The sequence below is a fragment of the Aulonocara stuartgranti genome, assembly GCF_965226115.1.
Source record: "Aulonocara stuartgranti genome assembly, chromosome: 22".
Taxonomy (NCBI): Eukaryota; Metazoa; Chordata; class Actinopteri; order Cichliformes; family Cichlidae; genus Aulonocara; species Aulonocara stuartgranti.
The window spans coordinates 12,524,259-12,536,596 of NC_138957.1; the positions used below are offsets into that span (position 1 = coordinate 12,524,259).

At 40.5% G+C, this 12,338-nt stretch overlaps 1 protein-coding gene across 1 annotated transcript in view; it reads right to left on the bottom strand.

Annotated features, from left to right (window-relative positions):
* The window catches only part of trit1 (tRNA isopentenyltransferase 1), a 52,708-nt gene that overhangs the window by 16,626 nt on the left and 23,744 nt on the right, over nt 1–12,338 (bottom strand). Inside the window, exons 2-6 of the mRNA XM_082520773.1 lie at nt 8,220–8,363; nt 2,473–2,568; nt 1,929–2,086; nt 1,271–1,413; nt 1,039–1,150 (exon numbers count right to left, since the gene is read on the bottom strand). Of these exons, the coding sequence (XP_082376899.1) occupies nt 1,039–1,150; nt 1,271–1,413; nt 1,929–2,086; nt 2,473–2,568; nt 8,220–8,363 (653 nt within the window). The remainder of the gene's footprint in view (nt 1–1,038; nt 1,151–1,270; nt 1,414–1,928; nt 2,087–2,472; nt 2,569–8,219; nt 8,364–12,338) is intronic.

The window sequence follows — 12,338 nt, forward strand, 5'->3', positions numbered from 1 at the left end:
AGCTGTACTAAACAAAATGGTGAAAACTATGAAAGGCTTAAAAAAATGACAACTCTTAATTTTCAGTTTCATAATTTAATTTCCTTTTTCCCCTCCCAAAATTAACATCTCAATTGATTTAACAGTGCTAGCTGCAAGCTAACTTTTAATTTACAGTATACTGTAAACTAGCAACCCCTTGTAGTGTTGACTCCCATGCGCTACCATTTTACCATCTTTTCCAAATATGGTAACATATTTTGTTTTCTACCTCTTAACAAGCCTCAGCTAAAGTTAGCATCAAATGAGCTTACACTGGCTAACCTGCGCTAATATTAACAGATCGCTCGAGAATTCTACACTCTACTCCACATTAATTTTTGTTTATCAGATGGAAATTATCTTCAGGGTTAATTCGGCATTGTTTCTGACAGAGAATGTTGTTTTAACCTAATTTCAAGAAAACATATTTTTGTATAGGGCCAGTTGAGTTTAACTTATTGAAGATGGTTATTGAATTATGATGTCAATGAGAGCACATATCATCTCAGGATTATGGACATCTGTAGCACTAGCTGTGGGAACAGAAGCCCCACCAATCTATAACTTTCTGTTTGTGAGAGGTAGCCAATCACAAAAGGGGAAAAGGGGGCAAGTGAGAAAGGAACCAATCCAAAGCTTGTATAAAAAAAGGATTATTTTGAGCTGTTAATCATAAAAATTCTTCTAGTACAATCCAAGAATACAATTATAGAGTTATCTTCAGCATGGAATTAAAATTCTTGGAGGCACTAAAGTAATTAGCAGAAAATACTAGACTCCCCTGGTAGCGTCAGACATAAATAGGCTTATCCCTTATTATTAATAATTACTGGACATTCTAGAATAATATTAGTCCCACAAGAACAGAAGTCTAAACACTGTGGGCTTTATCTAGAACAGCATATTTCTTTGACAGGAGAAAAAAACAAACAAATAACCTAAAAAACCATCAGGATGAACAGGATCTGGTTGGTTGCGTTCATTCAGGTGAGCGGACACCTCACCTTATTTCCTTACCTGTTGTCCTGGATTTTCTGTCGATTGTATCGGATGTGGAAGTCTCTAAGCTCCTGTATCACTCCTGCAGACAACATATCTTCTACACGAGCATCCAGCCGCTTGTCTAGAGCTGAAGGACAGAAAGAAGTAGATATGACAAATGTAGCATGGAAATAAAGACACTTTCCACATTTCAAAGCTTGTTTTATTCCCCCACACAAAGAGCACATCTACAAGTCTCCCTCCTTACCCTCCATGTCAGCATGCAGCCAGAAGATGCAGGGGTCTTTGTACCTTAGCGGCCCCCCAAGACCATCACCGCCTTCCTGCCCCCTCTGCTCCTCCAGCAAGCGGCTATGTGGAATCCCCGTCTCTTTGTGGATTTGCAGACTCCTGTGTAAGTTTTAAGTTCAAATCAAACACTTGAAATCCACATGTACTATGAAGTTTTATTGAACTCCTTGTTTATAAGGCCTGGGAGGGTAAACTGAAATTACATAACAATCCGGTCAAATGAAGAATACAATTTAAAAGTGGTGAGAATGTTCATTATTGCTGCACCAGGGGCATATCCTTCAGAAAAATGAAGACATAAAACAAGAAAAAATACAAATAATTATGAAGAACAAACAATCTCTCAATCCTTTTCTCACCAGGATACTTTCAAAGTGAGCTTCAAAAACCAACACACCAAAACTCTCGACCTGTTGAGATTTAAATCGAAACCAAACTTGTGGCTGTGTGCTCAGGTTAAGAGGAAAAGATCATCCTTACCAGCTCATATTAAAGAACTGGGTAACTTAACCTGAGGCCAGAGTGCATGCTACACATCATGGAGCACAACACATGCCCCAACACAACATCCACATCACTAAAACTGACAGATTACCCTTCACCAGCTGTATCACCTGGCTATCTTGCGCTTGTCATTTGGGTGCAACATGGCAGCCATATCGGGGTCCACCTCGGCCAGTCGTTTATGCAACTCAGCTCCTCCCAGTTTCTCGAGCTCGAGCTTCCTGTTCGGAGACCCATCCCCTCCGTCCCCCGGCTCCTCGTTCTCCTGCTGCGAGACAAGTTGTATTTGCAAAACCTGCCCTCGAACACTGCCATTAAGCTCCTGCTTCCAAATCTTTAACACATTACAAGGTCCGTTTAGAGCGGTGCCTAGAGTCAGAAGTAATGTGCAATGAAAACAGAGATTAAGATGAGAAAAAGCACCCGTGGCAGTTTTATTAACAGTAAATGACTATGCAGCATGAAGAAATGAAACTAAAGTGAAATATTACATTATCTTCAAGCTGCGAAAGCTTAAGCACTCTGGCTTAATGTTGTTATCAAAAGTAAAATGGGTAAAGATAATAAGACATTTATACATTTAAGAGATTAACAGTACAAAAGACAGAAAGGACAGAGAGCGGTGTATTCAAGTTGAGCATCTATGACACTTACGCCAGTGTCCAACAGGACTTTCCACAGCAGAGACTCAATGTAATAGTTTGTTCCTCCAACAATGATTGGCAGTTTGTTCCTCTTGTGCATGTCATCTATGTTGGAATGTGTCAAGGAAGAAGTTTATCCCAGCGTATTTTGCATGGCTTAACAATTCCAGGACATTGTTGTGCATTCATGTACAATCTAAAGTAATTAAAAATATCATTATTGTTTAATTGAGGTAGAAAGAGTGAATACATCATATTCCTAATGAAAACTTTATGAACCAGTATTTCAGGAATTCTGGGTTTTCCCTTTATGCTACTGTTGAAGTTAACAGCATCAGTAGTATTTCAAAACACTCAAATATTATTGGACTTAATGGATGGATACATGAAATTTGTTTGTATTTTTATTTGTGCTGCCAAATATTAACGCGTTATCACAGATTACGCCATCATCACGATTAACGTGATTTAAAAAAATAATAATAATAACACAATTAACGCATCTGGAGTGCAGAATGGCTCAAAATCCCTGAAATGTTTCCGTCAACGCATTTCGGGCAGTTTGTCCAAGTAGAGTTACCTTCGAACATGCGCAAATGAGCAGTTGATCTGGTAGTGACGGGCAGCTGAACCAGTCAGCTCAATAGTAGACGTAATTACATATTAAAAGATTTCCAAAGGGAAGAAATTGAAAAAATAAGAACTGATTATATCACCTTCCCTATCCCTTCTAAAGGGAAAGAAGTCCAATTTAAAATTTTGAATAAAATTTACCCGACAAATAGACTCCTTGGTGATAGATTCAAAATAGAAACTGGTAATTGTGTATTTTGTGAAACAGAAGAGGAGGATTGGACAATCTATTCTTTTTGTGCAATTTCATACAAATATTTTGGTTGGATTTTCATACCTGGCTTTATTCCAGTGGGATTCAAATTACCCCATTTACCTTAAATATGATAATGTTTGGAGTGTTTTTGAAAGAAAAGAAAGCTAATTATGGTGTTAATGTGTTATTAATCTTGTGCAAGCAATTTATAAATAAATGTCGTTTTTTTAAGACCAAACCAACGCTAGCGTACTGGAAAAACGACTTAAACCTGTTGGTTAAATCTTTGACTTTAGTTAAAAAGAAAAAGGCTGTTTTTTTTGTTTCCTTTATGGAAGATTTTGATTTAGTGAGTTAATATTCTGTTAAATTAAGTGACCCCATCTTTATATTTTCTTTTCACTATGTATGAAAGTTGCTAATATGTAAGGAATGTTTATTCTCTAAATGTGTAATATATGGTGCATTTTGTCTGTATGTTAATTTTACTAATAAAAAAAAAAAAGTCAGCTCAATAGACTATGTGCACGTTAGCATATGCTACTTCCGGTGCGGAAACTCCTGTGGGGAGCTTTGTTTCCGGTGTCCTATTCGCGCCTGGTTTACGGTCCAAAACAAGTTAAGCAAATGAATGAATCAAGCGGCGATTTACATTTCTATAGATGTCTTGGGCATTTACCCAATATATCTGTAAATGATGTTCATCGACTTGTCGATATTTTTTCCCCCGCACCTCCGAGCAAAAGAGAAAAGGGATTCAAATGTTATATTTCTCAGTATCTGTAAACAGCTGTCCCTCGTTTATTGTGGGTGTTATGTTCTAAAAATAACCAGCGATAGGTGAAATCAAGTAGCCAATTTTATTTTTTGACAGTGCAAAACGTTTCGTGGACATCGTGGACATACAGCACTGCACTTCAGAGTCACACTGCTAGTGATCGATGCAGCGATTCTGTACTGTACAGGAGAGACGTCACGGAGGAGATCGTCTGCAGCGATCAGGACACAGGACACAGGACACAATGTGACATAAAAAAAAAAATAAGCATGCAAACTTGCACTAAAAAAAAACCGCGAAACAGCGAGGTGAAAGGTGAACCGCATTATAGCGAGGGACCACTGTAATTTTGAAGGTAAGTCACAACATACCCTTCGTAAATACTAATGTATAGAAACCCTTACCAGCAATGATTCATTTTTTGTGTGGCTTTTTTTCACGGTTTGTTAACATGTTGTGTAGGTGTGTACTTGACTAGCTGATATCGACTTAACGGGAAACATCTGGTTTGACTATTCTTCACCTGTAGTTTGAATGCTGAACATTTGCCTGTTTAAATCATAAGACCAGTCACTATACAGAGATGTGCTTCTGAATGTGGACTGTGTCTTCTGCTGCAGTAATGCAGTTCTGCTTGTGTTGAGTGACGTAAACAACTGATCGATCTAAACTCTTTAAACGTCAAAATTGATCATTAGATTTTTTTCATGACACAACAGCAGTGAGTGTTCCCACCTTCTGCTCTTTGTAACTTAACGCGATCTTTCTGTTTTTGAGTTTTGGACATGATTTTGGAGTAAATCTTCGCAGTAGCGATTGACTGCAAAGTAAAGCTACCGGAAATGCACAACCCCACATCCGGTCTCAAACCAGGAAATTAGCATTTTCTCGTGCACAGGGTCTGGTAGATGATAAACGCACACTGGCCCCCTCGATGGGAAATTTGAGTATTAACAGACTAACAAGACGGAACAGTCGACCGACATAAAGTATTATGCACATTGTGCAAGAAGGAATTTTCTTTTTACCGAACACTTCCAGCTTAAAATATCACATTAACGCGAAGCACACGTTAGTCGGGGATGCTGCTAGCACTTTGGCTAACGTGTCACCCAGCTTGCGACAAACCACTCACGGAGCTTCGGGGGCTCATTAGTCTACCTCGGACATATTGACTGACACAGTTACCAAGTGGATTGCACCAAACTGCAGACCTGTTAATGTAGTTGAGAACACGAGCTTTACATAGATTTGGTTCCTTGTTTCAAGGACATGAAGTGCCTCTCCAAGAGTGACGGAGAGAGAGGATAAATGTCTACAGAGTTTTTTGTTAACATGTTTATTGAAAATCTTGAACATTCATGTTAAGTGCGTATATTTTCCCTTTTTTCTCCAGTCTGTTTGCTCATGCAAAATGATTAATGTAGAATAAAAATGAATGATATTTAATCGTGATTAATCAAAATTAATCCACAGTAACCCTGTGATGAATTTGATTAAACATTTTAATTGTTTGAGAGCACTAATATATATTATATATTAGTGAATCCTTAAACTTTCTAAAAAGTTGTATTTCAGAGGAGAGAACCTGTGCTAAAAGACTGAAGAAAACTATTGAAATTCTCTTTGAATTTAAGCATACATCCTCTGTGTTGTTTCTGCATTTACTTCATTATATTGCATAAATGTCAGTTACAAGCTTAAATATAAAGTTGAAAAAATGTAATTGCAGTCAGGCTATTCATCAAATAATTGCGATTAATTACAGAAAATTGTGCGATAGTAGTTAATTTTTTTTAATCTATTGACAGCACTGATTTTTATGGTTAATATTGACAACAAATCTGAATAAAAACCTGACTTGTATCTATGTTGCTATTTTGACTCTAAACATTTGTAGCCATTATTCAGAGGAGGTTTATGTGAGAATCAAACAATCTGGTGTCTTAGCTCAACACAAAATACTCTTAAATCAGCCAGCTCCTGAGTACAAAGGTCGTGCCCAATTTGATGTCCAATTGCCCCCATGAAGGAACAGTGCAGGTAATAGTCCAGTAAATTCAGAGAAAGCAACTGGGCTCAGGTTTCCTGTCTCCTGCACGCTCCAGGCCTGGACGATTCTCCTGACATCTGGAGTGTGAAATCTGGCTATGTCAGCTTTAAACTTCTTGTACTGTGTCATTTGAATAAATGTCCTCAGCCTAAAGATGTGGAGCTTTCCAATAAGGAAAAAAAAAAAAGCAAAAAATATGGTTATGTCTCGGAAAGAATTTAAAATCTGTGTTGCAGAACTTTGATTCTGGTCTTTCTTACCCCAGTAGGCCTCTCATGTCATGACCCATTACACCTCCTGACCCCCGGCTTAAGACTATTTATGGTCTGCCGAATGTATTTCAGACTGTTGTGGAGAAAATATAAGCAATAGAAATGCTTCCACCTGGGCAACCTGAAACTTTTGAAAGACCAAAAAGTAGACAGCTTTGAAACAAATGTCAGAGGTGTAAACTTAATATTAGCAATTTAGTTCAGCTTAATCAGAATTATAGTGTCTCCTTTAATTTCCACCACTTGGGCAACAAAAGGCTGGAGGAATACTTTGGAACGTAAGAGGTTAATTGGCAACAGGTCCGTAACATGATTGGGTGTAAAATGACTGTTTTAGAGAGGCAGAAGTAACAAGATTATTTACAAATTGTGGAATAATTTCAGAATAATAATCCTCAATGTAAAATTGTGACATTGTATATCTCATTTACCTTGCACAAAATCATCAAAACATTATGAGAATCTGGAGAAGTCTCTGTGAGCAAGGGTCAAGGCCAAACTAACTAAATAAATAAATACATTGGATGCCTGTGATCTGCAGGCCTTCAGGTGATGCTGCGTAAAAAAATCGGCATGAATCTGTCCTGGAAATCACTGCATAGGCTCAGTGACTCACTGTCACTGTGAACACAGCTCACTGTGCTATCCACAACTGCAGGTTAAAGCTCCATCGTGCAAAGAAGAAACCGCATGTGAACATGATCCTGCACCATCATCATCTTCTTTGGGGCAAAGCTTGTTTAAAATGGACTGAGGCGAAGAGGATCATTGCATTCTGTTTTTATTTAAATTCGTCCCACCTCTTTTGTAATTGTAATTGTAAAATAGAAAAGCATAACAGGTCCCCTTTCAAAAAAACCTGCAGGTCACACAGACAGAGCCTGTGTGCCACACCTTATTCCTTCTCCCTCTTTTTCTGTCGCATCTTCTCTCATCTTGCACCTTGCCTTCTCTCCCCTCCTCCCTCCCTCTGGTCGCCTACTTTCTCCACTCTGGGATGATTAAATAAATACCCGACCAAACAAGATAAAGGCCCATCAGCCATCGTCACTCATCACTTGCAGAGGAGTGAGGGCGACTGCCGGCAAACAGCGAGGAAAATTAAGGGAGGAGAAAACAGAAAGAGGGATGGAAAACTGAGCAAACAGAGCCACAGAGGAGGAGGTCCAGAAGGAGAGAGTTTATGTGAACGGCATGTAGAGAGAAGGCTTGATGGCTGATGAAGAGTCATTACACCCATTAGGCGTCTTAACCATCTTGCACACTCCTTCCTCTTTTTCCTGATTTTCAGTTAAAATCCTCCAGCTCTACTAATCTGTATTCATCTCTTCCCGTTTCTCCCTCTTTCCCACCAGCAGGCTCGCGGTGCACTGAGCCTATTCTTGGAGCTACCGCATCCCCTCGCTGCGCTGGTGAGGGTGAGAGAGAAAAGCGAGTGTCTGTGTGTGTGCGTGAACCCCATCCTGATCTATTAATACCCTCTCTCTAGTTATCGCCTCCTCTCTCCACATCTGTGTGACGGCCAGTGTCTGCAGGAGGGTGTGACTGCCCAGACCGTGTGTAGATTTACCACAGAGACTCCTCTATAAATACAGTCTCTAGAGATCTCTCGCTTTTCATCTTCACTGCAACATCTGCAGCAAGACACAATGACAAAACAAGGATGCGTGCACACTTACAAAAATCAATTACTAAGAGTGAAATCAGTTCTTTCTCTGCAGTTACTACCGGTACTTGATAATTGGGGTGGGGCATTGTTGTAACATGCGGTAAGAGGTGTTATGGAAAACACTGCTCCCATGCTTTCACATGGCTCCAAAAAGGATATCAGTGCCACCGCTTTGTTCCTGAAGTCTACCACCGTGTAGGTGCTCACTAATGGGTCCACAAAGCCGATCATGTGATGTGTGCATTGGTTGCGCTCCTCAGCTGTCACCTTATTAGTGACAATGTCCAGGCCCTGGTACACCTGAAGGCACACAAAGAAAGGAATCAACAGGCAGGAAAAACTACCACATAAAATAAAAATATAAATAATTAGCCATTACAAAAACCATTACAGGAGCTATTACAGGATAATTCAAAAGGGGAAGTTAAAATTCCTGGAAGATAATTAGTACTGCAACATAATTAGCATGATTGAGGTTTCTTGTTTAGCGTCATGTGCACATTGCTCATGCACATACAACCACCGGTCTTGAGGGAAAAATGTGTGTTCCCTGACCAGTTGGCTGGTGGTTGCTGGAGGTTCTTAGGTGAAATAGGTTGTACCAAAAACCTCCTTGCGATAGCTTTAGTTACTATCAGACTGCTGCGATCACCTGCAGTTTGCATGGAAGACACCAACATCTCCACAAACACTGACTACTAACCTACCCTCAGTAAAGCTTGAAAAAGTGCAACACAAACTGGAAACTGAGAATGCAGCCAAAGTCATTCAAAAGGAACAACCTTGTACTCTGAAGGGAACAGTCTCCGTTTGCAGACAAGTAATCCCCCATGGAAACTACGATCAAATAGGGTAATCTGCCTGCGACCAAAACAAAGCACTGTGTACCAGCAGTCCCCAACCCCCGGGCCATGGACCGGTACCAGTCAATGAGTCATTTGGTACTGGGCCACGAGAGTTGAGGCTCGGGTGTGAAATGTAGGGTTTACGGGGTTTTATCTGTTTATATCATTATTTTTTATTGTTTTTATCGTTAACTCTGTTTCTCTGGGTCTTTTCGTGCGTTATGGTAAATGGTAAATGGCCTGTATTTATATAGCGCTTTACTAGTGCCTAAGGACCCCAAAGCGCTTTACACATCCAGTCATCCACCCATTCACACACACATTCACACACTGGTGATGGCAAGCTACATTGTAGCCACAGCCGCCCTGGGGCTCACTGACAGAGACGAGGCTGCCGGACACTGGCGCCACCGGGCCCTCTGACCACCACCAGTAGGCAACGGGTGAAGTGTCTTGCCCAAGGACACAACGACCGAGACTGTCCAAGCCAGGGCTCGAACCAGCAACCTTCCGATTACAAGGCGAACTCCCAACTCTTGAGCCACGATTGCCCCTATGAATAAAGCTTCTTTTTTTGGGTACCGGTACTGGTTTTATTTTGTTGTATTTATCAGCGACACCCTAAAGGCCGGTCTGTGAAAATATTGTTGGACATAAACTGGTCCGTGGTGCAAAAAAAGGTTGGGGACCGCTGCTGTAAACCACTTTGCTACCAAGTTTGCTTTCATTGTTGGAGACAACGACTCTATAAAAAGACAAACTTTTCTACATTCATTAGATAGAAAACATACTTTTGTTCTTCATGAAGGTACCCATTTCAGATACTTGCTGTCTAGCTAAGTTACAGCTAGCCAGCTGACAGCATCCTTGTTGAGCAATAAATGTAACTCTGATTTTATATCTGACCTAGTGCAAAAAAGACATTTGAGGGTAGCTTGGGGTGAAAGACTATTTTTGAATATGGTCGAATAGTTTCACGTAATTACAGAGTAGTATTATGTTTAAAAACCCTAGGTAATAACTCCTAATGCTAAGAAATTGCTTGATAACCAATGCAGCAACTAGCTGGCTAACTTTAGCCTGCTTGCCCGCTAACATAATTAGCAAAATAGTACATGACGCATAAGTGTTTGGTGGGGGGGGGGTCTTCTCCTAATTTGGAGTTTGTGTTATGGTCTGCATTGGGTACCAGTTGGTAATTAGTGGACTCCATTTCAAAGCTAACATTTGCTAGCATTGGTCACAGCTGACTTAAGGAGCAGGAGAAAGGCAATGAGGCAAAGCACTGAAAAGTACCACATCACCACAGCCAAAGTCTCTCCCACAGAAATTAGTCCACAGGGTGTCAGAAGTCACAGTGAGAGTCTGGAAAGGTTTCTCTTTTTTTTAAAGTTACTTTACAATCTAGTCAGACATTTACAATAAAAGGGTGTGTTATGTAAAAGTTACATAGAGCATGCTGAAAACAGTATTTCAGGCTATATTATGTGCTGTAAGACCGCATGTTTATTGAATGTTCTCAATCTGAGAAATTATAAAACCCAGGGCAACACAGCAAAAATAGCTTCTATAAAACAAATAGGGTCGGGGATTGAAATCTGGGCTAGTATGAGACTGTGCGTGTGTCTTTCAATGTCAGAAGCTGGTCACAGAGCTATTAAGGGAAAGGAAGGATGAGTGCTGTCCGTCTTCCATGTCAAATTGCTCTGGCCATCCCTGCAAATTATGACACGCATCTCCCGTCAGCTTTACATCACCCAGCAATGGAGCTCCCTCTTGGAATGTGACAGCTGGGTGTCACACAGTTGTCCGTCATGATTTTCACACTCGAACAGAGTTGAGAGTTTTAGAAAGGGATATCTTGGGATACAGAGCACATTTCTTGCTAGGCTTCTCTTGTTAGAAGCTGTGTTCAGCCTTTTAAACTTCAAAGTCGTTTTCTCCAGCATTAAAATGTCTGAGATGATCACACACATCAAAAGCTGATGCGCTCCCTTTCGGTGTTCATGTGCACTCCATCTGCAGTTACTTTTTACATGAACTGAGATGTTTTTAATTTGCACTGAATATGTTCACCTTCACATGTGTTTGTACAAACCAATTATTTCCCCCCATTTGCAATTACAGTTCAGTTACAGAAGTCATTTGATGACATAATATCTAATATTTTCTGGATCACAGAATAAGGAAACAAAGAAACTTGAATTCATCCATTGCACAAGTGGGAGGGAAATTGGAGTGTATCATTAAGCTCGGTAATAATCAGACACAAAAAAGAGACAAAAGATCAAGAGATCATTACAACCGGATCAAGTCATAAAATGCCCTGAAAGAAAAGTAACTCATGATATTTATCGTTCAGCAGAGTTGGAGCTCCTGAATGATGCAGTTTGGTTTGCTGTTCGTTAGCGAGTTGTCAGGTCTAATAGTATTTAACATTTTAAAGTTTTCTTGGAGAATTACTTTAAGTGAAGGAAATTTGTCCTGTCCTGGCTGACTGTGCTGCAAGCCCAGACACGGTTAAAAATGTCATTTTAATGGGTTTTCAATTGAGCTAATGTCCATTTAGGTTCTCAGTCATCTAGGTCATGGTAGTCTGAGTCCTTGAAAAGAGCAACCTTCAGGTTAGAGAAGATGTTTAACCTCTTATTATCCAAGGAGTTTCTTGAGCTCCAAAACAACTGATGGAACCTGAAGTCCCAGGTACTTAACCCCTAGTGTGGTTGTCTCCTTGGAGGTCGTCCTGGGGGCCAAGGTGTTAAACGCTAACGCTGCCCAACCTCACCATCACACACCCCACCATTATCTTCATGCACCTGGAAAGGAATCTCAAGACTGCGCTATAGGTGGGTGATAGCTGGTGCTCGACAATCTCTGTTGAATGATGGTCATTCACAGTGGGCGTACATGACCTCCTTTACGCTTGAGTAGAATTACGGGGAAGGCATTCGGCATCTACCTGCAGCGAGTATTTGTTGTCAGATTGGGGCAGTGGCAAAAACATCTGACAACCGGTCTAGCTTACAAACAGCTAAAGTTAAACCGAATGTCAAAAACAATAAAGCGTCTACTGCGGCCACTGTTTTTGCTTTTCATTTTTGATATTTGATGATTTTTTTAATGCTTCTCTGGTCCCCGATGAATGCCGCTGGCGCGCCCCTTCTTTATTACGACCTACTTATCACACAACCAGCATTCAACCAATGCATAGGCCATCTGCATCCAACAACATGTGGTTGGAATTTTGGACGACTACACGGTAGCACGTTTGTGGAGGGTGAAAACCCCCTTTCTGCACGCTGTCCCAACAAAAACCTGAACGCAGATGGACCACAAATTGCATTCAGGAGTGCTTGGTGGGACAAAGAGTACTCCTTGACTGCCACTGGAAGGTAAACTTGGGGTGATCAGGGCAGATATTCCCTCTAAA